Raw genomic sequence first — 25,758 nt, 5'->3', positions numbered from 1 at the left:
CCTCCTCCCCACCGGCACCCCGGAGCGTTGCCGCTCCGCCACCGGCGCCCCGCACGCTCCGTCCGGGCGGGGCGGGCCCGGGGGCTTGGCCCGGCTCCTCAGAGGGGACGCAGGAAGCGCCCCCGCCCCCGCGGCCGGGCAGAAGGAGGGCCTCGCACGCCCCCGCCCGCCCCGAGGCGGGGGAAGGCGCGTCTCCCGGGCTACGGGCCCGCCCCCGCGGCGCTGCCGCTGCGGACCGCGACGCCGGCGGGAGAAGGAGGAGGTGGGGGAAGGCCCTGCGCCCGTTTGGCCAGTTTCCCCGTGGCGTGCGAGGAGGCTTTGGAAGGAGGACGACGACATCCAGGGCAAGAGAGGAAGAACTCCGAAACGGAAAGGGGGAGAGGGGAAAAAAGGATGTCCCCGGGCGGTCTCCCATCCCAGCAGTAACCGGGGCCGCCCTTGCTTAGCTTCCAAGGCCAGACACCTCCAAGGTAGCGTGAGCTACACGCTACCCCCGGTGGGGCCCCCCCCAGCACCGCCCCTAACCCCCCCGCGCCGCCCCGGCCCGGCCCCGCTGTCCCCGCCACCGACTCTCCCCCGCGGCCGCGCACACCCTCCCCGAGGCGGGGCCGGACCGGCTTCCCCCGCCCCCCGCCCCGGCCCCTCCCCCGACCCCGCCCGCGGCCCCGGCCCCGCCGCTCCCCTCGCCCCGTGTCGGCGACGTGGTGGTGGCCGGGCGGCGGCCGAAGGCGCAGCCATGTGGCTGGCGCTTGCGGCGCTGCTGGCGGCGGCGGGGGCGCAGTACGAGCGCTACAGCTTCCGCAGCTTCCCGCGGGACGAGCTGATGCCGCTCGAGTCCGCTTACCGCTACGGCCTGGACCAGTACAGCACCGAGAACTGGCCCGAGAGCGTCAACTACCTGGAGGTCAGCATGCGGCTCTACCGCCTGCTCCGCGACAGCGAGGCCTTCTGCCACCGCAACTGCAGCGCCGCCGGGCAGCCCCCCGCCGCCCCCGCCGCCGCCGCCGGGGGAGCGCTGGCCGAGCTGCGCCTCCTGGCCGGGGTGCTGCGGCGGGCCCAGTGCCTGCGGCGCTGCAAGCAGGGGCTGCCCGCCTTCCGCCAGGCCCAGCCCGGCCGCGACCTGCTCGAGGAGTTCCAGCGCCGGGAGCCCTACAAGTACCTGCAGTTCGCCTACTTCAAGGTGAGGCCCGGCCCTTCAGCCCTCCTCCCCTCCCGTCCCCTCTCCCTGCCCTGCCCTGCCGCTGCCCCCTGGCCTCAGCTCCCCAAAGTCTTGCCTGGTGCAGTGTCACCCTCCAGCCAAGCCAAGCCAAGCCAAGCCAAGCCAAGCCAAGCCAAGCCAAGCCAAGCGTGCCTGTCGGCGACCCTCAGAGGTGTCGCAGCGGAGGGGGACAGCGTGGCCTGTCCCTGCACAGCCTTGACGGACACGGGTGCCCTGTGGGCCCAATGCTGGAAATGCCTCCTGTCGTGCCAACCTCTCGCCAGGCCTTTGGAGCAGGTTACTCTGGGCCGTAGCCTCATTCCTCATCGCCTCCTGCACACCAGCGTCCGCCCCACCTCCATTTCGCTCCCTCCATGGCCAGGCCCCCCAGTCCCTGCCCTCCTGGGCTGCCCACCCTGCACATCGCCATCTTCTCCCCAGCCAGTCTTTCAGCCCCTTCCTCCCGCCCACCTCCTGTGACCCACCGTGGGACCACTGCGTGCCTTGTCTTCCCCCTTGCTTTCCCACCGTCCAGCTCGCTCTTCACCAGTTTTTCCACAACTCCTCCAGCCCGTCCCACAACTCCTCCAGCCCATCCCCTTGATTAGCCCCTCCAATTCTTCCCAGACCCCCAGCCACTGGACCCCGCCTCCTTGTCCTGTAGTTTTTCTGTTTCTGCCCCTGCCCCTCTCATCTTTCCATCTGCCTTACTTTCTTCTAACCTTCTCTGAAACCTTTTTCAGTCCCTTCATGTCACCACTCTGCTTTTGCAAGCACTCTTCACTGTTTCCTCGCCCTCAGCGTGTCCGTCTTCCTCACTTGCTCTCTTCTGGTCCAGTTCTTTCAAGTGCAGCAGCCCCCAGCCTGTGACTTGCAGATAGCCTGATGCCTGCAAAAAACTCCGGTTTTGTTACAGCCATGGGAAAGAATAAGGTGAAAATTGGCTGCTTAAATGTGACGCTAACACTAGCCCTGGAATGGTGTTTACTTTTTGCTCTTGGGTCAGCCAAGACTGGGGACAGACATCTCTGTTAACAGATTTCATCCTGTTTTTCTAGCTTCCTGTCATCCTTCTGTCTGGGATCTAAATTGATGATTTTCTCCCCCCTCCTCATCTTCATCTTCTGTTCTCTAAATCAAGGTCTGTCTCTCGTGCCATCCCCTCAGATACTGCAATCTCTTACATTTCAAACAAGTGGGACATCTGTGGGGGGAGAAAACAAGCTGAACTCTTTGGTTAGATTGTTTTCTGCTTTAGGGATTCACTCCACACATATCCCAGTATACATTATATAGGGTTGTATGCTTGTGCATTCTTTTTGAGATTGCTGCTTGAAAACACACATCTTCTTAACTGTTGCTGTGTATTATTTGTCAAAGTGCTGTTTTCTCATGAAAATGAGAAATGGTTTTCCAAAATTACACAAACAGATGCAGGGAAATACGTTCTCATAAAACAGGAACAGTATCCACATGCACAGTATCACAGTGGCATAATGCTGTGCATTTAAAGCCATCCTTAAGACCATACAGAAGAACTTAACTTGATGCAGTAAAGCCCCTGCACACACACAGAACAGAAGGTATCAAATAGGGGACATTTCTTTTGAATAACAGAGTGGGCAGGCACTCCTCACATTCTCAAAGCCATATATGGATACCAAAATGAGATCACCACAAATGTTTCCATTTCTTGTCTTACTTAGTTTAACTATTCATTCCCCCTTGTGGTGCATACAAAGTTTGCAATGTATGGATCACAGCAAAAATCATTCCTACTTACCGTTTCTGATTGATACAGTTAAGTAACTGGCAGGTAGGAATGTGAGAGGGAAATAGGAGAAATCTCTCCCTTTAAACTGTTTTTCAATCACATTTGCAGTAGGTTTGAGCAGTGCAGTTTGGTAGTTTTGCCTTTATTGTCAGCTGTTTATATTGTCTTTCTCATTAGATTGTAGTCCAGCTCTGAGCTCTTATCACTCACTTGGGGACTTCTGCATGGGCCTTCTAGAGGTACAAACTGCTACATACAAAGGGCTTTTTCCTGGCTGGTGGTTTTCTGAAGAAAGGAATGTCACTTCCTCACCCCCCCACCCCGCCAACAGCATTTATAATATAGGAAGAAGGCAGAGGGAAATGCTTTTTGTCATTTTTTAGAGTGACCATGTGTTTATTCAGGTGGGTTCAACAGTGAAATTTTGCCACGTCTTTGATCCTGGGAGGAGATGTTTCTGCGCTGCTGCTTGCTCCTCTGGAGGGAGCTTTCTCGTAGCCACTGAGTTCACTTAGGAATGTGTTTCTGCAAAACTTTTTTTTTTTTTTGTTAAAGTGGTGAAAATTGAAACCAAGAGTGAATTATGGACTAAGCAAAAATGAGAGGCCTGTCAGCCGACCAACAAACAGGGTTAAAGCATAAAGCACAAAAGAAACCAGGCATTTGACGAAAGTGCAGCTGAGATTTCCCTTTGCGTTTCGCACTGCCTGGACTGACTGGAAGCACATATTTTTGGGACAGCCAGGAAGGGCAGCTGGCGGAGTTCCAGAGCTGGGACACTTCTAGCGGCACAGCAGCAAGAGCTCGTGTTAGGGTTGAAATCTTTCTTTCATGTAGTTGTCTCTCAAGTTTCTTTCTGAAATGAAAGGGTGCTGTTTTATAGATGCAAACAAAAGAGTACATGTGCATATTCTTGCTCATAGTTTTATACGTACACTTCCATAAGCTATTGCAGATGGGAGGTGGAACTCTACATTGCCTACACATCAGCACGCTGAATGGGTTGATATGGATCTTGGCTTACAAGGGAAAAGTTTTTAACATTCCACAAATGCTTAAGACTTCTACTTTCTCTCTCACTCTTCCTAAATATGTGTATATGTACTGCATCGTTTATAAAAATACATGTATATATATATAAAATAAAAAGTATAAATGTGTGCACACAGCAGTACATATGTATTTGGCACATGCAGTTCTACATGAGGAATACACACTTCACAAATTAAACATGGTCAGTGATGACTCCTGCCCGGTATCCATAGGTTAGCATCAGTAATTGCTGTGAGATGCATCCCACGCAGGAGCAACAGTATACTCTTGTGCTTTGTCAGCTTTATGAACAGGGGAGGGGGAAGGGAAAAAATCTCTGCTATTTGCAACAATAATCGATTTTTAAAAGAAAATTAACAAAACAATGAAATGTTCCTAGTGATGCAGCTAGTAGTTCTATCAGTTTTACTGTACCATTGTATCTGATGAGACTGTGGTTTCAGTAGAAGTAAGTTTGGGAACATAGAGGCTGCAAGAAAGTTCATTGACAAAAACTGAGAAGCTTTGAAGGTTTTTTTTCCAATTAACCTTTTTTCCCCCCCTTCCTCTTTTCCCCATCCCTGTTTAGGCTAATAACCTTCCAAAAGCTATTGCAGCAGCTCACACGTTTCTCCTGAAGCATCCAGATGATGAAATGATGCAAAGAAACATGGCCTACTATAAAAGCATACCTGATGCTGAGGAGCATATTAAAGACTTGGAGACAAAACCTTATGAGGTATGCTTTTTATGCAGTCTGGTCTTTTGGAACTGTTCTGTTACTCCTCTTATTGGGTGAGATTCAGGGATCTCATTTGCTTACGTGTTCTCAGTTCTTACTCTGCTGTCCCTCGTGCTGTCTTCCTCCATCATCTCCCTTCTGCCGCCTTGATGCATTCGGTAATTCTCACCTCTTGTGCTTTTCACTGTTCAATAAGTCACAGTACATCATAGACAGTGGCATACCTGAAAGCTACTACATGCAGATTGCTACTGGAGCTAAGCAGGTGCATAGAAGTATTCAAATGCACAAGTGCTGTAGCAGCACAGCTTAAAATAACTGAGACATTTGGGGTTAAGATTCCGTGCAGAATCTCTATCAAAACCTGTGCTTTAGACTCACACTGTTACTTCTGTCCAGCAGGTTTTTCTGTTGATCTGAAATGGAGGTACATACTCTGCTGTCTAGGAAATAGCTGGTAAAATCCAGTAGTCATCTGTATTTGTTGTCCTCATATTAATTGTATAACAGCTTATATAGTAATCCAGAAATGCAGAGATGTTATGTACTGTATTTGAATTTACACACAGCTTTCCATAGATCAGTTACTGCTGGGTTTCAGTCCTGCCAATTTTTCAGAATCTCTTTGTCAGGGCTGTGAGAGCATACAACGGTGACAACTGGAGAACGTCCATCTCAGACATGGAACTGGCTCTTCCTGATTTCTTCAAAGCCTACGATGACTGTATAGCAGCCTGTGAAGGCTCCCGAGAGATCAAAGACTTTAAAGACTTCTATCTCTCCATTGCAGGTGAGTGGTTAGGAAACAGTATGGAAAAATGTCCCAAAAGTGCGTTTCAGTTTATCCGTGGGATTGGCTAGCAAAGTCCTGCTCCTCAGATTGCAGTGTGAAATGCACATGGTGCCCCCTGCGCAGTTTGGGCCGATAAGAGTTTATTAGATTCACTGACAACTGCTTGAATTCCGGTTTACTTTTTTCTTCTTTTCTGTAACATAAATGAGGGCTGTCAGAAAATCACCACAGGGAGTTCTTATATTAACATGAAAGTTGTGTGTCAGAATAAAATAGAAGTGTAAGTAATAACAACTGCTCCATCCAGCTAGCAACAGTTATCCAGACAGATCTCTTGACCATCGTTTCAGTATCAATTTGGCCACCTCTGAGGCTCAGTGGTTAGCTGGCCTTCAAAATCTGCTTGGTGGTTTGTGTATCACTGGTCATATATATCTCCTTTCTCATAAATATGACAATTTTCTGTTGCCTGTTTTTCATCTTTCCTACAGCACAATTTTGCTAGGAGATAAGATTTCTTTAATTTGTAGCTTAAAAAAAATCCATTACTTTGCAAAGAAAAAGAGATACCACCTTTCTGATTGCTGTCAAAATGGCACATACACATTTCCTATGCTCTTTGGTAGCAAAAGAAACAAGTCGTTTCTCCAGTGCTCTGGTCTCAGTGTTGTTGACAATATCTGTGTGGGGAATGCCTGCATGTTTTCTCAACCAACTTAAAAACATGAAAAATGCAACAGAATTTCTAAGTTGCCAGAAGGAAAACCAGTCCAACTTTTTGTCCTAAAGCCATCAGATGTGTTGGTGAGGGGAGAGTTTTGTGAAATATGTTGGTACAAGAGCAGCTCCACAGTTTCTCACAGTGTGGAACTGGTATCCACCAGCACAGCTGACATGCAATAGCTATTGCAGACTATTCCTCAAGCCTGGCTTTACTTTTGGGTAAAGCAGGCAGGTGCCTAGGACAGCAGATAAGGAGTGAAAGTCAAATCACAGGGGATAAAGCATGAAACACAGGCTTTCTTCCCCAGTGATCAGAGCCCTGATATCAGGAGAAACCCCAAGCCACTGTAAAGAGTACGGTGTCCACGCTCAGCTGTGATTGGCACTTGCTGTCGTCCTTCCTCTTCCTCCTTGGAAGGAAAGGACAATTCCAGCAGTAGTGGTGAGGAAGAAAGGTAGGAGTTACTGCATGATATCATCATGGCCATGTGTATGCATTTCAAATATTTTGTTCTTGAGATAAGAAAATTCAAATTTACTTGCACTGCCTGGGCTGAACTGTGCTCTTGCTCTAGGGAGAAATATCCTGCCTCTGAGATTTTTATTGCAGAAAGTAGATGTAGCAAAAAATGTTAATGAGAAGTATTTGGTGATTGCGCTAGGTACGTATTTATCCCTGACCAATGAGTTATGTTTGGAAGCCAGCTGTCCTCATTGCATGGGATGGCTTCACTGAGGAATTTGCATCTCTGGCTGCAACTGAACACTATTGTGTCTGGAGACTCCACTGCGCTTGTAAAAGATGGGTCTGGTCATTTCATTTGGCCAGCCATTTTTAGTTAGCTTCAACGTTCTTCATGTTAGGAGTTGTCAGAGATGAAAACAGGGGAAGGGGCCTTTGCTATTCTTTTGCCTTGGTCAGAGACTTGCTGCACAAGCTTAGATAACTTGCTTTCACCTGCCAAATGTGGCTAACAGGGAAACTAAGGCTTTAAACTATTTCTGTTCAGTGCTGTTGTCTAATGTGATATATCCTGAAAATGGTTGTAATTCCTTGACGGAAAGTTTTCTCGGAATGTATTTTCACGAAGATAAGATCACCTCTAGTCCTATCCCATTGTACCAATCTTTTGTAGATGGAGAAAGCTTGTGAACTTAAACATTTCTGGCTGAAAGTGGTTGTGTAGTGAGCAACGTATTCGTGTCTGTCTTCTCTTTTATAACATCCTAACTGTAGGCACAAAATGCAGCCGTCTCTGGAGGCTTATTTTGCAATCACCTACTGTATTTCTCTGTGACACAGTTGTGCTCAGCAGCATGTGGTCCTTATTCATGCAATAATTTAATGAAATTGTAAAGGTGCTCAAAATTTATAAAAGAATAGCACTGTTAAGTTCACAGTTAGGAAGTAGTGCAATACTTCATAACACTCAATATAAAACCTACCGCCACAGACTGCCTGTAGGTGTCAGTGAAACATCACTGCTTAGTTCTCTGGAATTGCAGCTTTGATAGATTTCAAGTCCAGACCGCACTGTTTTTTACAGAAGGGCTGAGTACCAGTACTTCATATGTATTTCAGATGGAGTTGTAGATGCTCAGTACTTCCAAGCAGCAAGATCCAGATGCACAGGACCCAGGACAGCATTAAAAGGCCAAATTTTAAGGGGTAGCTAATGGGAAGGGTTATGACAATCTGTTGTGCGCTATCCATATCCTGTGTTGTTGTTTTCTTCCTTCTAGATCATTATATTGAAGTCCTTGCATGCAAAGTGCAGTGCGAGAGTAACCTGACACCCATTATAGGAGGCTTTGTTGTTGAGAAATTTGTGGCCACCATGTACCATTACTTGCAGTTTGCTTATTATAAATGTAAGTAGTGATTTAATGTGCTTAAATAACATTGGGACGATGTGGGACAGTTTCCATTCATAATCTTTTCCCTCTAGTTATAATGCTTTAGAATGTAAATAGTGGCCTCCAGAATCTGCATTTTAACCTGTTTTGGGACAGAAAGTCTGAGCTGCCTGGCATCTTTTTCTCCCTATATAACTGTAGTTAACAGACATGGGAGATAAGCGTTATGTATAGAGTCTGTGCTCATAAAATCGTCCATGACAAAATAAATTGCTGAACATAAGTCCCGTAAGGGCTGGATTTTGCCCAGGGCAGGCCCCTCTGTTTTAAGTTATGCATGGTTGTGGCTGGTCTCCACTTGGGTGTTGGAAAAATGAGGCAGTTACAGAGTAAGTGTGATCTGATCCATCATTGCCCTTCATTCTTTGTATGATAGCTACTGCCAGCACAAGTTGCTTACACTTTTCAGTGTTTCATTTAAATGATGAATGTTCGTCATATGTATTTTAGATGTTTAAATGATACATCAACTCTTCTGCCTTTTTGAAGTAACTCATAATATAACATGTTAGGGTAAACACTGTCAGCCACTTCCTATACATTGGAACATGCAATGACACAGACACATTTTGTACACCTGTGTACAAAAAAACATGGTTTGTGCCAGAAAGCCATGGTGGTCAAGCTGTCAGGCCCACATGGTTGTTAAGCAGCTGAATGTATAGCTCTAACAAGAAGTTTCTTCTTGAACTCCTTAACTCAGAAGAAAGATTGTGACTTCAAGGCAACACATTTAACATAACACCACTTATTCTGTTGAATAAATACTCGATTTTCAATTTACTATTCAGAATTTCTTCCACAGACAAACCTACGGAGTATTTCATAGCATTCACGATTCTTATAATCGTGTTGGAATGGGGCACATGAGGCTAAATGGGTTTTGAAGAAAGAGGGGACCACTTAATAGAAATTGTAGTCTTCTGGTGCTCAGTGATTACACATTTGATAGGTAAATCTTTCAGTGAATTTGGTGGTTTCTTGAGGAACTACCTGAACTCTAAAGAATACGTGTAGCCCTTACAGCTATTCCCGCAGGCTCCAACGCCAAAGGGAAGACACATCCAGCCATGTAGAATCAAGTCAATAATGACTTTTGCTTACGTTGTTTGACTGCACATTTTACACATTGACTCCTCCCTCTTTGTCAATTCTAGTTAATTTATTTTTTGTTTGTTTTTTAATAAATGCCCCAGTGGGGATCTTCAAGCTGTGAGCTGATATCTCACTGATACTGGGATACCTGGGAGGTACATTTGATTAGGATTTTCATAGAAAACCGTGAGAGGTAAGTCCCCATTTCTGAATCATGGCCTTAACTGTTTCAGAACACAAAAATAGCATATCCTTTCTGGGAAGCAATTTTTTTTTTTCTATGCAGCTGGTGGAGAGGTAGAAAATGGATCCTGTTTCCATCTTAGTTCAGAGCTTAGATAATAGTAGGAATTTGTTCATTTACCTTATCTGGATTTTTTTTTGTGTGTTTATTAATTAGTGAATGACATGAAGAATGCAGCTTCTTGTGCTGCTAGTTACCTTCTGTTTGACCAGAAAGATGAAGTAATGAAACAGAACATGGTCTATTATCAGTACCACAAAGATAAATGGGGACTTAAAGAAGAGGATTTTCAGCCCAGATCGGTAGGTGAATTACTTAAAATGTGTTCTAGACAAATTCAGATATTTCCCTGAAACTCTTTGGGTCAGAGGTTGTGAAAATGGAGTTATCTGTTGGTTCTGGCATTAAAACACATACTGCTTTATTAACACCGTACAGAAAGTTGTACACAGAGGTGTACTATGTAATTGTAGGCAGTCAATGTCATTATAGTTCATTCCTATGTGTTGAAATATACTACAATAGGATATGATATGATATGATATGATAGGATGACGAGTAAATTCACATTGATACTTGTCTGCCACTTATGTATATTTATATCTTTATATAGCTTGATAAGTAAAGCAGCTGGCCCCTGAAATCTCCTGATGGAAAGATCACTCCAGTGACATTTGGGCTTTTGTCAATCACTCATTATTTGCCAACATGTAGTTGCCCACCTGCTTGTTATTTCAGGTTCTGTGTGCATCGGAATGTGTCCAGATATGATAACCCCAGCTAAACCCACTTTCCACTTACTCAGTTTAGAACATAGTTGGGTGGATGATGATGGGAAAAGGCTCTCAACCATATTGCACCTAATTATCTCAGTTAGAATGCTTGCTGCAAAGAACCCACAGTGAACATCAGTCCATCCAGCAATGATTGCAATCTGGCTTTGACAAATGACTCTAAAAATGGGTTTCTATGCTGTTCTTAAATTTCCATGTCCAAGGAAATTTTACATATAAAAGCATCTTTGCAGTGTTTCTGGAGTCCTGCAGCCTGGACTCTGACAATCAAGTTGGATTTTCTGTCATTTCTTGTTACCAGGATTTAAGTCATGCAACTGAATTAACTGCTCTGTGACACCTGAGTGACTCCTTAGGCATCAGCGGTATGTGCTGTACAAGTAGTTAGTCATTAGCAGTACATGTTCCACAAATTAAATTTAGTGCCTTCTCTTTCTCTTACACATTACTTACCCATGGAAGAGTCATTTAAGTCAACCTAGCTGAAGCAACAGCGGGCAGCCCACAGGATAACGTTCCAGTTGCCTTTCCCATGTTGCTTCTTCAGACGTCTCAGTCACCGAGATCTGTACTGGCCCAAAGGCATATCCCTTGATTCTTAATGCTGCATTAAGCTCAGGACGTATATTTAGCACTTAGGTGACTGGCTTTATCTGTAGCAACACTGCAGAGCAGTTCACATGTGCACCTTATAGGTTGCACTGATTGGATAATTACATTTTCCATCCTCTCAGGCCAGCCAGCGCAAGTCAAAAATACCACTCCATTTGAGTTCAGTGGTTTTTGGTTGTGGACAGCTGTTGAGTTATGTGCAACACACCTTATCGGCATGCTGGAAACCCAGGCCTGCCCCGCAGGGCCAACTGAGGCAGAAGACAGTGAAAATGCTGCTTTCAGGCAGCAGCAGTGAGTCTGAGCTCACAGGGGACAGGGACCACTCCTTTGTCACTGCTTTCGGGAACAGAACTGTGCTTTATAGCCATATTGGAGACAATGTTTAACGGTGGTCGGAGTGAGGGGTAGCAACAGCATAGAACTACAAACCACAGACACATTTGGCATACGTGTGCAGAGAGGACAGAGCAAGGGCCCTACACGTTAACTCTGAATGTTTCATTGATAACTTCTCAGGAGCTGGGGACTACAGATAATTTAATTTTTAAATATAAAATACTAAATGCACACCTGTATTTTCTTGTACTTTGATCCATGTAACTATGAACAGAAGTTGCTTGCTGTCCTAATCGCTTGCCCTGAAAACCATAATGCCTCTGGTTTATTTTCACAAAGTGGTAACGGGGTGACAGCAGCATTTGGCTCTGGCACTAAGCTTTAGATGTTCTTGTGAAAGAGGAATTATCCTGTTTTCCTCCCCAAAAAGAGTTAAACGGGATAATCAAAGTAGATTACTGTTGGTATTCACAAATATGAGCGTAGGTGACTGAGCTGAACTGTGCTGTCCAGGCAAACAGCCAGGGAAGCGAGGAGGGACAGGTGGGTGACCGTGCAGAATTTCCCTAGCCCGGACTCAGGCTGGGGTGGTGAGTCATTATCATGCAAAATAGCTTAGCGTCTCTTTTTCCCCGAACTGCCTGCCGCCATACGCCAGCGCGCAGGGAGACAGAGGCTTTCTCATGTCCAGAGCCCGCTGGAATGCAGGCACAGGCTGCTGTTCAGCTCTGGCAATCTCATTCCTTATTCTCAGGCTTGCCAATGCTTTGAAACATGAGAAAGAGGCGAGTGCTTTGTTCTTCTCACACCGATGGAGCCTGTGCTTAGAAAGATCCACAGAAGACATGGAATACGCTGCTTGCTGTTCTGCTGTTTCCTTTCTCAAACATTTTAAAGCACGCCCCCCAGCATCTGCCTTCTACTAAGTATGGGTCTGACTTCACTGGAATAGTTTCAGGTGACATGTGATGACACTCCCCTGTCTTGCTACCCTAACGTAACATAGAAATTCTGGTTTTTGATAGGAGGCAGTTCGATACCACAACATAACCACACTCCAGTTGGAAATGTATGAATTTGCAAAGGAACACCTGCTGGATGATGATGAGGTGAGTTTTCTAGAAAGGAAATCGTGGTCAAAAAAAACAGCAATCACATTAAAGTGAAGATGATCCATAGATGGAATTCCAGGATTTAGGTAATATGGAAGAATCTTCTTGTAACCATGACCAATTTATCATAAATTTTTCTTTTGTAAATGGAATATAAGAAACACACCCAAAGAACATCACATACCATTTAAAAAATTATGGGCAGTATTAGCACAAAGGTAAATATAATGCATTCAGCCCACAAAAAAAGAAAATCTACTTTGCAAGCTATAACACCAGGGGGCAGAGAAGTAGTATATATATTTAAACCCAACGTTTTTCTGTGGTGTTTTTTTTTTTCTGAAATGTTGTTTAAATTAGATTTAAAGATCCTTATAATTTTGTCCAGAAGTAACCACCTAAATTGTAAATTTTTGTCAAAAGGAAGTCTTGTTATCTGTTCTTTTTTTCTGCACAGTAACGGTTTGGTCACCCAGTCTTGCTTCTTAAATGGTTGGAATTCATGGCCAAATAACATATAATGACTACTATTAGACTGGAAATATGTAAAGTGGATTTTTTGTGCAAGAAAAGTAGTTAAATTGTTGAAAGGGCATTTCTTTGTCTCCCACAGCTGAAATTAAAGTATAAATCATGGAGGCTTTGGATTGCCTTTTGTTTTGCTTTGGTTTCAGAACCTTTCATTTAAAGGTTTAAAAAATCTTCAAATGATGGAATAGTTTGTTGCTGGCATTGGCAAAGAGCTATGTTCAGTTATGGCATGGGGCAGGGTGCTTGTAATGAGCGCTGCTGAGATCTTTTTTTGGTTAGAAAAAAGAAAGATGGCTAATGTTAAAAAATGAAATCACCGTTGCAATTTTTATGTTATCCAGCACATAGGGAGAGATAATATTTTATAGTGGAGAAGTAATAACATACCTGTGCTGCCTTCAGTATGCTAGTGACCTGAAAACAACTCTATATGTAAAATTCCATTGCAAGGTTACCAGACTTTAGGAAGACTTTCCATTGTGATAAAACTCTGTGAAAGACAGTTTAATAAGCTTGTTATAAGGTTAAGCTTAGATGAGGACTAGTCTGTATGGATTTTCATCAGGGTGGGAAATACTTGAGCACTTTTTTATATTCCCTTGTTGGTTTGTACTTTGCCCATAATGTTTTCCTATGTTAGGCATAAATTTAGTTTGTAATTTTTTCCTTCTTTTACATCTGCTGCTTCAAAACACAGGGATGAGTAAGTAAGGAAGGGAAGAAGCAGTCCGTTGTGAGGACTTTCCCCATATGTTGTTACAGGAAGGGATTAGAGAAACAATCTTCAGCCTCAAGCACAGTGTATAGAATAAACAAGCATTCATTTGCTGGCATTCATTCCTGTAGCCTGTTTCACCAGTGCAATTATAAACAACCTTGCAATCTGTAGGAGCGAAGTAGAGGGGAAACATCAATTAAACTTTTGGGGAAGTGTCAAGGAAGTCACTTTACACTGGATTATATGTTTGGGTTAAACAACCAAAATTACTGGGCCTGGTCATGCCACAGATATCCCTACCCCACACTCTCATCGTATTAGGAAAGTTATCATTCTCCTCTCCCGAGGAAAAGCTGAAGGGCTTCTGTGCCCTCACTTACTAGGGCTGAAGAACCTGGGAGGGATGGAGGCTGTCCATTCCTCTGGCTTGGCTCTGGCTTTTGGTAGTGAACTCATAAATCCCTGGCTACCAGAACTTCTCTTTGGCTGCAGGAGCCTTCCAGGGAGTCCAGACAGAGCAGGGATAGCACAAAGGTAAAATCGCTACCTTGCAGTTTCTGCTATATGGGCAGGACCTGGTAGTGTAAGTGGAATTTTTTTTTTTTAATATTTCTCCTGGCACAATTGAAAAGTTTATTCTATAGGAATGCTGAAAACTGATGAAAAACCCAGATAAGGTGTTACAGTAAAAGCTTTATTAAAAATTGTTATGGATGGAGGCAACCACTCTTTTTAGTGCACTCTGTTTATTTAAACCGTGTGCTTCTTGGGCCATAGGCCATACCTTTTGTGAGTTTCTGTAGTCCGTGTTTTCTGTCTGTGAAGTTGCTTGTGGGCCAACAAGCCCATAAAATAATCTGCAGAAAAAAATCATTCTCCTTCCTTGAGTGAAGCCAAAGGATTGATATGGCAAAAGGATCTCTTCCTGTGTGAATATGTCATTATTCCCAAGTGGAGAATCTCACTTTATTCAGACTTCTCAATGCTCCTGTATCCCAGATCATCCATGTGTCTTTTTAAATCCCATTGGCAAAGCGAGTGAGAACATGTGGCTTCTTCCAAGAATACGTTGCAGTAATTACAGAGGCTGGAACATGCGGTAATGATTTTTGCATATGTCACTACAAGAAATACTGTCCTGTTCATATTACTTTATTAATGTTTTTCCACAAGGAAATGAAAAACTAGTTCAAACATTTAACACAGTAGAGGTGACAGAGAATATTAGCACCAACTAGCTACAAATTACTTTTTCTTAAAAGTAATTATTATTAAGTATCCTTACAGTTTTCCACAGTGAAGTTAAAAGATCATTGCACAGTGTTGTCATCTAAGTTGGCCATGGATAGTCAAGCGTTTTGATTTCTGTTCAGATGTGTAATGCATAAAGGCTATAATAGATATAGCTCCTAGTATTGCACAGATTTAAATAGCAAACTGAAATGCTGTTAAGAGCCAGATACTCAGCTAGTGTAGATATAACTTCAGCACTACACTAATTGTATGAGACATGTTGCTGGCCCATAAAATCAGTGTTCTTGAGGAACTTTTTTTCAGGGATAGCTACTTAGCTGTTCTAAATTACATGCGAACCACAAGTATTTGGCTGGGATGATCCTACAATGTGATTTTTCTTTCAGTACTTAATCAGTAGGTGAAAAACTGTTGGCAGCTTTGACCCACTTTTTTGCCATCTTGTTCTTTTCATTTGTATATAATGTGTGTGTCCATTTGTGTAGTAGCTGAAATTCATAATGCTCTATTCCGGAGTGTGATGCAAAGGAGAATGAGTGTTGAGCTAATGTGACTGGTAGAAAGAGAACATATGGAACAGCATCAAAGCATGAGGGCCCAGTGGACTACTGATAGCAAATAATAATCTGAATTCAGCCTATATTTCTGTTCAGGAATCGCTAACAACATATATTCAGCTTTATGAACTCACTTTTTGCATCTGTTCAAATGATTTATACAAGTGCGCTTGTAACGACAAGTTGTAAATGCAGACCTGTAAACCCTGCCCTGCCTGTGACCTCAGACCAACACGACTGCAACAGCACCGCTACACTGGGAAGAGCTGGAGGCACCTATTTCAGAGAGAGCCGGCAGCTGATTGGCATTGTTATGGTCCCTGTTCAACATACACTTCTTTAAAGAAAAAAAGAAATTATTTTTTTTCATCATTACTTCCTAGTGGAGATACTGCCCATGAGGCAGCACTCTCCTGCTTTCCCCTCTTGCTTCTTTACCATTGGATGTGTACCTTGGGCAAAGGTGTTCCTCCTTCCATTTAAACCACCCACCATGGGAAGCTGCAAGCATGGCTGGGCTTAAACGGCAGGGTGTCCCCAAGTTGCAGGTACTGACATTAGGAGGAATTTTTACCTGTCCAGATTTTCTTAAGCTTCTATGTGCAGCGTAGAGCAGCCAAGACAGCAGAAGTAGAGCTCAGAAGCAAAGCCACTAGAAGGCTTCTGTTTTCAGTGCAATGGGAGCAGTGTTGAAGTTGCTGTGAAACTGGGTTGACTCATGTTTTACAGGCATTATAAAAATGTTAAGAGGAAAGCACATTTATTGGATTACGGTAAAATACTATTGTAATAACTGCAGTGTACTGCAATCTCCCATAGCATATGGGAAGAGAACAGTTACATGTTCAGAATATATCATTAAAAAATTAAATGGAAAAATATTTGAGAAAAGAAGTTAACATAGATGTAAAGAACAACTAAGCTCTTGTAATATTAAAAAAACGCTAAAAGCATGTGACAGTGGGTCACACTGTGGACTAAGTATCTGAAAAACAAACAAGTTAAGGGCCAAATAATTTTTCTGCACAAAGAATTGAGGGATATTTTTTTCCCCTGCTAGAATGCGAGGAATGTCCAGCCTGGTCTGTACTACTCGTGGAGGATCTGGGAGGGCTTTGAGGTGGTTACAGTGGACTCGCGTGTTTTAACTGAAGGTTAGATCAAGAAACTTTTTCTTGGTCGAATGCTGAATAAACCTTTCAGGCTGAGCCACTCTGACACATGCCTTACTGTTATCCCGAAATAATGTCCTTCCCCCCCCCAAAATATCGCTGGCCAGTGGGCTGTGTGGTGTGTGCTTGCAGGCTCCATCAGGCCCGCAGAGCATGTATCCTCCACAGTCAGCCATATCAAACCTTTGTCTTCTCTCTTGCAAGGTGGTTATTCATCCTTGAACAAAATCTGCTGTTTTTCATGAACCAACTCCTTGTCACTACTCCCATTAGTTACTCAAATTAGTTACCAGGGCAGTTACTCATTAGTTGCAGGGCAGCCCTGACCTCTCCTCACAGAGGCCACCCCTGCAACCCCTCCTGCTATCACAACCTTGCCACCTATACTCAATACATATAGGAACAAAATCTGTTACTCTCACTGTTGAACAAGTTTCCAGTCATTAAGATCTTTGAACTTTAGCAAAATCTGAATTTTTGCTGTGAAGGACAGCTGGGGGACATTTTGTGGGATAAATATTTTCCTTCTAGGTCATAGATTATAAGGAAACAAAGATCCAGCCAATTCTTCTTGCTCTGTGTATCGTCTCTTAAGGCTCAGTTTGTTGGATGAGTTAGGACAAAGGCAGTTTCTTATTCATTCACTGATAATCACCCATGAAAGCATGTCCATAATAATATTTTTCTGTAGATCTTAATTCATTCTAGAATACTGTTATTTTAATATTCTCTGTTACTTCCCTGAAGAACAGGCTATTCCACTGTGGTGCATATGGAATCCCTATAGAAAAGGCCATCAGCAGATCTTCATGGAAAGTATGGGTTATTGCAAGAAAGCTGTTTTTTCCCCAGAACTTTTCCAGTCCACACTGAGAAAGGACAGAAGAGATTGTAGATGGAAGCAAGGACCCATGAATGATTAATATTTGCTATGCAGAAGGCAATGCTTAGCCTTAGCAACCAAAGGCAAAGCACCTGGGTCTGTCAGTGAGCAGTGCAACTGCTGCTGGTTGCTACTATTTTTAAATGCTGCTGTTGAAAGAAGAGTTGGTGCTGGACCATCAGTTTCAAGTGGGCCATAACTGAGCCATGTACTGGTAGCTTTTCTTTGCTGTTTATTTTAATAGCTGGCTAGGAGTCTCTAAAGTACACATGTTTCTTCTAAAAGGTTGTGTTTTGTGTGTGTGAATGCAGCATTTAATATTGCATAAGGAAGGGCCAGCAACAATCCCTGGCCCAATGTGTACCTTGGTCTTGGACACTCAGCTTGTGGTAATAAGTGAGGAGTTATGCATTTTTCTCCTTTTTAGGACTTATTTTTTCAAATGCTCTAGCTTCAGTTATAATAGTGCATCAGTCTTGCTAGCCTGGGTTAGCTTATTCAGAATTGACCAGGAACTTTTAAAATTATTTTTTATTACAATCCACCTATTCATGTACCCTCTGTAAAACCTTCTTGAATTACTTACTTTGGTACAAAACTTGTTCTTTCTGTTTGTGCCTCTGTTCAGTTGTTAATCTAAGCCAAGGGTGCTTAGTTTGCATATCTGACAGATAATTAGAGGCTCGAGTTGATCAGATCAGCTTCTCTGATTCTTCCTACCACTCAGACCAGCCTGGGAGCATTCCCCTGCTGCTGTTCGATATCATGCCTCCCATATTTCAGGCTATACCTGTCCCATCTTTTCCCATACATCCTTGCTGTCACTCCCACTTTCCACTGACTGTCCCTGGACTGGGAGAGGGAAGAGGTTGGTAGCACAGGGAGGGAGGTCATGGGGTGCCAGCAGACCTGTTGTACCTGCAGCGCATACCTGGCCTCCGGTGCAAACCAGGAGGCAGTGACTATGGACCGAGGGCCACCTTGCTAACGAGGATGTGGTTCACTGCAGCTGACCAAGAAGTCCACATCTGCGTACTTTCCAGTTGTTGGCTGCCTAACTATCGATCGGGCACGTACTGTTGTGGCAGCAAACCCTTCTCTTCCCCGAGCTTAGTCAGACTTCACATACTGATTTACTAGCTACCAGCCAGACAGCTGCATCATGCTTTGGGCCATATATTGCTCAACTCTGATTTACATCGGCACTGTGTCTGAGCAGCATATTTATGTAACCTGCATTAGAACTGGGTGGCTGTTGTCCCCTCTAGTAGCTGGCAGCAGAAAGAATTATGGGTTTCCAGCTCACTTTGCATGTAAAATTTGCTGTCCTTCCTATTAAGGTAGGTAGGAGCCAAAGAGGATACCAGATAACAGGAGGAACTCTGTCACACTGAAGCTTAAATCGTATCAGAGAATCATTTTCAAACTCCAGGTCTGCAGGCCAGCATGAAGTTATTGGGTATGAGCGGGCAGGAGGCTTTTTCCCTGGAATGAACACCTGTGAAATATTTGCTGACTTCAGTCATGCAAAATGCCTGATGTGGTGTCAAGTGAGTGCTAATGGGGCAAGGACAGTGATCAATCTGGTCATAGCTGCTAGTGTGACAATGTGATCAGCCCTTCTGATGTAGCGTTATCACCTTTTCATTAGGCTGCCAACCACAGTATGGACAACTTGCAAATGTTATACATTCTGACCGTGAAGGCACAGGCAAAAATGCTTTAACTACAGGTTTTGTTTGTCTTTAACTGTAATCTGGAGTTTTTGCCTTTTCAGAAATAACCAACATCCAGGCAATTATTCAGTTGCATTACAGCATATTTACTGTATGTATATTGTTTTGGCAACTATTTTTATATTTTTGCCATAATTTCAACCTCTCTTACTCCCCAGTACTTCTTGTTAGACCGCAACAGCTTCCATCATACTTTCCTTTAGAGATCAATTTCAGGCACTGGAGATTTCAGTTTTCAGTCAATTTTTTTTCACATACTGTTGCTTTTAAATATCCTTTTCCATTTAAAACTTGGGCTTCTTACGTGTTTCTGGGTTTGAAAACATACCAGAAGAAAAAAACCTGAATTCTGTCTGGATCTTCTTTGTCTTCTGAAATATCCTACCTCACTGATGAGCGTGACAATAATATGAATTGAATTAAGTTCCCATATGGTTGAGTTACCAAAGGTATGGTATTGAAATCCCCATGTCTTCCTTATACTTAGTTCTGGGTCATCCAGTCAGATCATAGAATCATAGAATAGATGCTTATGCCTTTCACCCTACCTCTTAGTCTCTTACCTTTTGAGGGTTGTCTTTGCAGGTAGACTGAGGAGAGAAATCCTTTTTAATATCTGTTATTCTTTCATTAAACTATGATCCTGAGGTGTGAAAGGATCAGTCTGAATTAGATCTGAGACCCCTGTAGTAGACACCTGTATTCCCAGTCTCGTAACTCTGTTCAGAGTTAATGGGTCCTGCCTGTCTGTAGTCCTTCGGGAGGCACCCAAATGCTTGTGCTATAAAACTTGCCCTGAAGTCCTCTGTGCTTCTGTTTCTGTGACTTTCAACTGCTTGCATAGTGACTGTTGGACCTAGTGGCTCTTTTCTTCATGTGCATTTGTGAAGTGGTATTGAGTTCCTCCCACGATTGGGCTCCTTAGGCAATCAAAATACTTCTAACAAAGGAAAACGTGCAGAAATGTCAAATTCCTGTTTTCCAATTGCCAGATTTCCTGCAACCAGGAAGGCAAGTAGGCAATATGAAAGTGCTGGCATTTTTTCTTGTGTTTTTATTGAATTGGATACTTAGATGTTTTGCACAAATTCAAAGCAAAATAAATTGCCATGCTTCAGGACTTGCTAAAACCACTTCATAGTTGCAAAAACTCAACAGTCTTTTAAGATGGAACTGTGAAGCAGGGAACAAGAGCAGCAGTTATTTCAGCCAGCTTTCCTCCCGCTTTTATTTTTGTTTGCTTGGTTCTCATTACTTCTCTCCTGGCTAATCACACTTCTGAAAAATGTGATGTTAATATTTTTTATCACCATATCCATAATACAATTGTTGTTGTATTCAAAATAGACAAAAAAATCTCTATTTCCTCTTACAGTTTTCACTGACAGAGGTTTTAATGACCTTTCCTCACCAGAATAGAAAACTGTAAAATTTTGAGTCTCAAACTGCATGTGTCTGGAAGGTGCTGTCTTCCTAAGGAATACCTTTCTAGGCAAAAATGTGCTTAAAATTTAATTAGGATTGTAAAATACTGTTTGCAGTCTTCATCAAGCAGACTTAGAAGCCTAATACAGTTCACAAAGACTTGGAATGGGGGGTGAAGGGAAGAGGGAGAATGAGCATCCAAGCAAGGATGACTTGCTTTCAGGATAACTTTTATAAATTCTCATTATTTTAAACATGAGAGCGAGTAAGAGCTGATCAGATTTTCCAGCAGAATATTTTTCTATTAGAAAGTGACAATTTGTTTTGGAAAAAAACTAAATGACATCTTAAGACCTTTTTAGAACATAGGTTTATGTCAAGAAAGGAAGGACAGGAAAGTTTAAAAAAAACACAGTTAAAACAGTTTAACAGAACATTGTAGTTATTGGAATAAAAGGTTGGAAATGTAACATTGAGCATCACATCTCTCTTACAGCTCAGTATTTGAGTTGTATCAAAAAGTGGAAAATACGCCCAGGCATTTGCACAGGGTCTCCCATCTCAGGCAGCGTTGTTTCTGAACTGTGCATGGAAGGCAAACGGGAAAATCCTAGTATTTCTGAGGGTGCCAGCAGATGGGCTGCTACAGTCAGTTTTGAGCAGTTGGAGATGCTGCTGCACATTTGCCGTTAGCTACTTGCTTTTCACTACTGAAGGTGTTACCTTGGGCTGAAAGGGATTACAACAGGTTTTAGCTCAGTTACTGTAGCTTGGTTGACAAGGCAGTAAATTCCAGCTGGTGGGGCTGTATCATCCCAAAGTACTCAGGCTTGGCTGCAGGAAGACATTTGACTATGGTATATGACATATATCTACATCAGGAATAGTTTAAACAAAGAAAGTTGGATTGTTACGTCGTGTTGGTACCCTGTATTAGCAGAGTGGACCTTGTACATACAATATTTTCTGGTCTGAATCTAAACCCAACGTATTTGTTTGGAGTATGGAAAACATTCTAGTATCTCTCGTTCTTTACATTTTTGCTGCATTGATGCATGGCATATGAAGATCTGTGGTTGAAAATCAAGAAGGTGTAACAGAGGACGTGAACGGTTAGAGTAGACAGATGCAAAGTCAAAGTTACGGTTCTACAAAACACTTTGAATTTTGAAGCTTTCTAAAATTCTTTAAAGTTTTATGGTATTTTACCAATTTCCTAATTTAACAGGTGCTTTAAACATTTATGCCTCTACTTTCTAAGTTTGAAGATTTCATTGTCTACTTAAATACCTGAAAAAGTAAAAGAGGATTTACTGTGAAGTGTAACATTTCTGTCTTTTAAGGTCTGTATGTCACTGCACGTCACTTGTGCTACCTGTATATGGGCCATTTATTTGCATTTTATAGGCTTGTGCTAGCTTCTCTATGAAGGGCATTAAAAAATATTTAGACACCTATTATTACAGTTTATGTTTTGATTAAGATGGTTAAAATTTTCCACTGATTTTGCAGTACAGGGTTAACTTGTGTCTGTTAAATTTAATCCTTTCTAGGGTGAAGTTGTGGAATTCCTTGATGAGCTGTTAGAAGTAGAGGAAAAGAAGGAATCCTGATGAGTGAAAGCACCAGGAAGTATTTTACAAAAGTGAAGACTCACCACCGTTGCTCCTTCCTATTGTTTTTGGTCACCTGTAGTTCCAGTTAGATATACCTCAAAGCTGCTCCTTTAAGCTCCGCCTTATGTCACAAGATCCACTCCTGAAAGATCACTTCCATGCTGCACTGACTCTTCCGTGAGCATGGCTTTTCACTGTGCCTTTACAGAATTGGTGCATATGGGTTTTCCTCTTGAGCTTTCTTTCCTTTACACAAACACAACAAAGCAGACTATTTGTGTTTTCTGGGCCAAGACTAAGGTTCCTCATTTCAGTGCTGTTCTACTAAGTTATAACAGTACAGCTAAATTCTGAAGAACTGTTGTCAGATTATGAACCACGGAAGACATAACAGTTCCTCTAGACTTTCCAAACTATGTATTGTATTATTTATGTATGTCTTTTTCTGTGATGATGAATAAAGTGATACTGAATCCCAGTGCACCTGAAAGATGTTAAGATACATTTAAATAGCTGAAATAAGATGATTAAGAAAGCACAACTAGTGGTCTTGTTAAAACTGCTTAAAGAATTCTGGAAGCAGTGTTGATCTTTCTTAAAAGCTAAATGAAATTCCATGATGTGAAACTGAGGTCACTTAGAACTGAATAATAAATAATGCCTTCTTCCTACCAGTTCTTACTCTTTCTGTTGAAACTACGTGTCGTTCCTGTGTGAGGTGGGGCCAATCTTGTATAAAATAATGTTGGTCAGTGTACTTAGTATTCTCTTCTGTAGAAAACAGTTTGCATGTTTTTCTTCTGTCTTGTGGGACTATCTGCAGGGTTTTCATCCAAAATTAAGTGCAGGTGGAGACTGAGGCAATTTTAAGTGGAATCATGAAAAATATTTGCATGTGAATTCCTGACATTTTTATTAACTATAGGGCAGAATCCTATACAGAAGTACTTTGAAGGCCCAAAAAATACCGTGTTAGAGATGAGTAGTGAATTAGTGCACTGGAGTACTGAAGAGCAGAAATCGCATTGTCCTCAGAGGAGGATCCAGGATTTCATCCTTTGCTTTCCTCTTTCATTTTTAAGGACCGAGTCCTGCAAGTGGTTTCATCCCACTTAGATCAAGGGGAGACAAGAGCATTCAGTGCCTTTATGACTGAACCCTAATTCAGCTGAACGGAAATGAATTGCAAAACCAAAATCTGCTTTAGGTTTTTAAAAAGGCAAATCGTGAACTACACTATCATCTTGCTGAATTCTGGTGCTATAACTTACGTATGCTGTAGAAGTGTAGTGCCTGCACTACTGAGTGTCTACAGAGAAGAAGGGGCATCCACAGGATCACGTGTAAGTGTCCTCCAGCCTGTGAAAGCAACAAAACGTTTTAAAATGTTAAAGTGTGTGTGAAAGATGTTTGGAGGGTCAGATTGGTTTTTTTTTAGCTTCTTTAGTATAAATCACAACTAATCTGCTGAAGTCAATAGGCAGATTTGTTTTATTCTCAAAATTAAAATCTATCTTTATGTTTTAACTTTAGGAGATTTATCCAGCTCCACTTGTGGTAACAAGAGCAGAATTTGAGCATACAGAGGGTGTATCAGATTTCCTTACACTTTTTGTTCCACACAATAGTAGGCCTCCATTTATTGTAATTTCATGTAAGAATTTAACTTTGCTTTTAAAACTTACAAGCAGTTGATGGTAAACCATTGCTTACTTCCCCATGAAATACATGTGTTACAATACCCAGCTGGGGTAGCTTCTCCAGTCTGTCCCGAGGTGTGTGTATGCTCAAGGGAGAGGTTGCTGCTCTGGAAGGATCTTTTGTCCCTCTGCTTTCCAACCTGCATAGGACAACTCCAGATTTCCTCCTCAGAAACTCAGCCATTGATGTTAAAAGATCATATGCCCAAATAACTTCATCTTTGATACTCTAGCTTTCAAATCCAGAAATCCCACCATTAAAGGGCATGGAAAGGGTTGGGGGTGGATGGATCTATCTACATTGCCTTCGTTTTACAACATTTTTAGTTTACTTTTTTCTTATTACCATTTACCAAATCGACGTAGGAGCTCTGCCAAGCACAGACTGTTACCTGGCTATTTGTTTCTGTGGTGCCCCAGCTCTTGTGTGCTGTCTGTAGGTACTGCAATGCAGAACCTTAAAGACTTCCAAGAGAGGTGCCGACAATTCAAGTTCCTGGGCCTGAGGTTTTTCCATAACTCTGCATCTTGTGTGGAAATAACATGAGTGCATAAAGCTTCTAATCAGGTTTTGCCTGTTGGTGAAGCAAGTAGCATAGACTACAGTAGGTATGAGATGACAGAAAATCAGTTCCAGGATCTCTGGTTTGCCACCCAGAATTACTTCTTTCCAGTTAAAGAACTCCCTTCCCCTCTCCAGCACTAATTGTCAGAGATGATTGCTATAATCTTTTTTAAAGAACAAAGTATGTGGTAAAATACTGTAACATTTTCATTCCACGAGTAAAACACTGAGCACCAGACTGAACCTGTTTTGTGATTCATTTGACTTAATGGGTTACACTGGGGATACATTTAGCGCCTATGAACCCTAATTTTTCCTCTTCATCAAACAGTTAGTCAACCATTGCAAGTCTCTCGGGTATTATCAATTTTCTGGTAAGCTTGTGATTCTGTCTTTAAGGGTTCTTTAGCTGATCTCTTTTCATGTTCAGTTATTTCCTCAGCTCTCAACCTTACAGCTAAAATCCCCTGCCGTTGTGCCTTCTCAGGTGGGGATTTCATGATTTACTAAGATGTCCATTAGCCAATGATTTATTTTGCTGAAGCCTATGTGAAGTAAGTAAGTCTGATGTCCTTTACCGTTCCATTTAACTTGAGGAGGCAACTGATACTCTTGCGGCCTCCTGAAATGGCACTGTGATCCCTTTTTCGTTTTGTTCAAGTGTCTGTGGATTTTTTCTGGCTTTCTTAATTTCCACTACATATGGTCCCAAGCCAGTTCAATCTTAATAAGTACAAGTAGTTCTCAAACCTTTGTTCTTTTCTAATGAGAAATAGCTCCTCTTCCAGTTCTTCAGTATTTATTGTGGCTTTTTTCAGCATTCTCAGGTTCTTTTAACTGATTTTTCTTTTGCTGCTGCTATTGTTAAATGCCAACATTTACATGTGACTGCAATAAATTAGTGTCTTTCCTTCCACTTCTCTGATCCTGCCAGCTCTTCTTGGGAGGCTGCGGGAATATGGTTCTTGCCTCCCTTCTGCCACCACAAATTCTTGCAGTTGTGAGTTGTCTGCCTCAGATGTTAGCAGCTTCTGCCTAACCCGATGGGATATTTAGATTTTGTCTCCATTTCTTTTTTTTTGACAAGGTTTACAGTATGATGTCAATGCTCAGGGAAGAGTCATTTTGTTGAAGCCACCGTGTTACTGTGACTGACTCGAACACAGCATCGGTACCCTGTGTCTGCTGGCCCTGGGCTAACCCTGGAGATGATAGATAAAAATTCT

General features: G+C 42.6%; 1 protein-coding gene across 1 annotated transcript; it reads left to right on the top strand.

The window, feature by feature from the left end:
- The first annotated feature begins 698 nt into the window (after nt 1-698).
- On the top strand, nt 699-22,926 carry CRTAP (cartilage associated protein). Its single transcript, XM_082306734.1, has 7 exons — nt 699-1,180; nt 4,594-4,743; nt 5,365-5,536; nt 8,006-8,134; nt 9,675-9,820; nt 12,289-12,372; nt 22,205-22,926. The coding sequence occupies exons 1-7, from the start codon at nt 737-739 to the stop codon at nt 22,262-22,264; spliced, it is 1,185 nt and encodes a 394-aa protein (XP_082162860.1). The 5' UTR covers nt 699-736; the 3' UTR covers nt 22,265-22,926.
- The last annotated feature ends 2,832 nt before the right edge of the window (nt 22,927-25,758 follow it).

The sequence above is a fragment of the Platalea leucorodia genome (assembly GCF_965183815.1).
Source record: "Platalea leucorodia genome assembly, chromosome: 1".
Taxonomy (NCBI): Eukaryota; Metazoa; Chordata; class Aves; order Pelecaniformes; family Threskiornithidae; genus Platalea; species Platalea leucorodia.
The sequence above is the reverse complement of the archived record's forward strand: the minus strand, read 5'-3'. Positions and strand labels throughout refer to the sequence as shown.

Bases quoted from the DNA above. Each gene is read 5' to 3' on its own strand.
- CRTAP (XM_082306734.1), top strand. From the start codon at position 737: ATGTGGCTGGCGCTTGCGGCGCTGCTGGCGGCGGCGGGGGCGCAGTAC. The intron at 1,181-4,593 runs GTGAGGCCCGGC...ATCCCTGTTTAG, and splicing joins TGCAGTTCGCCTACTTCAAG to GCTAATAACCTTCCAAAAGC. The intron at 12,373-22,204 runs GTGAGTTTTCTA...AATCCTTTCTAG, and splicing joins ACCTGCTGGATGATGATGAG to GGTGAAGTTGTGGAATTCCT.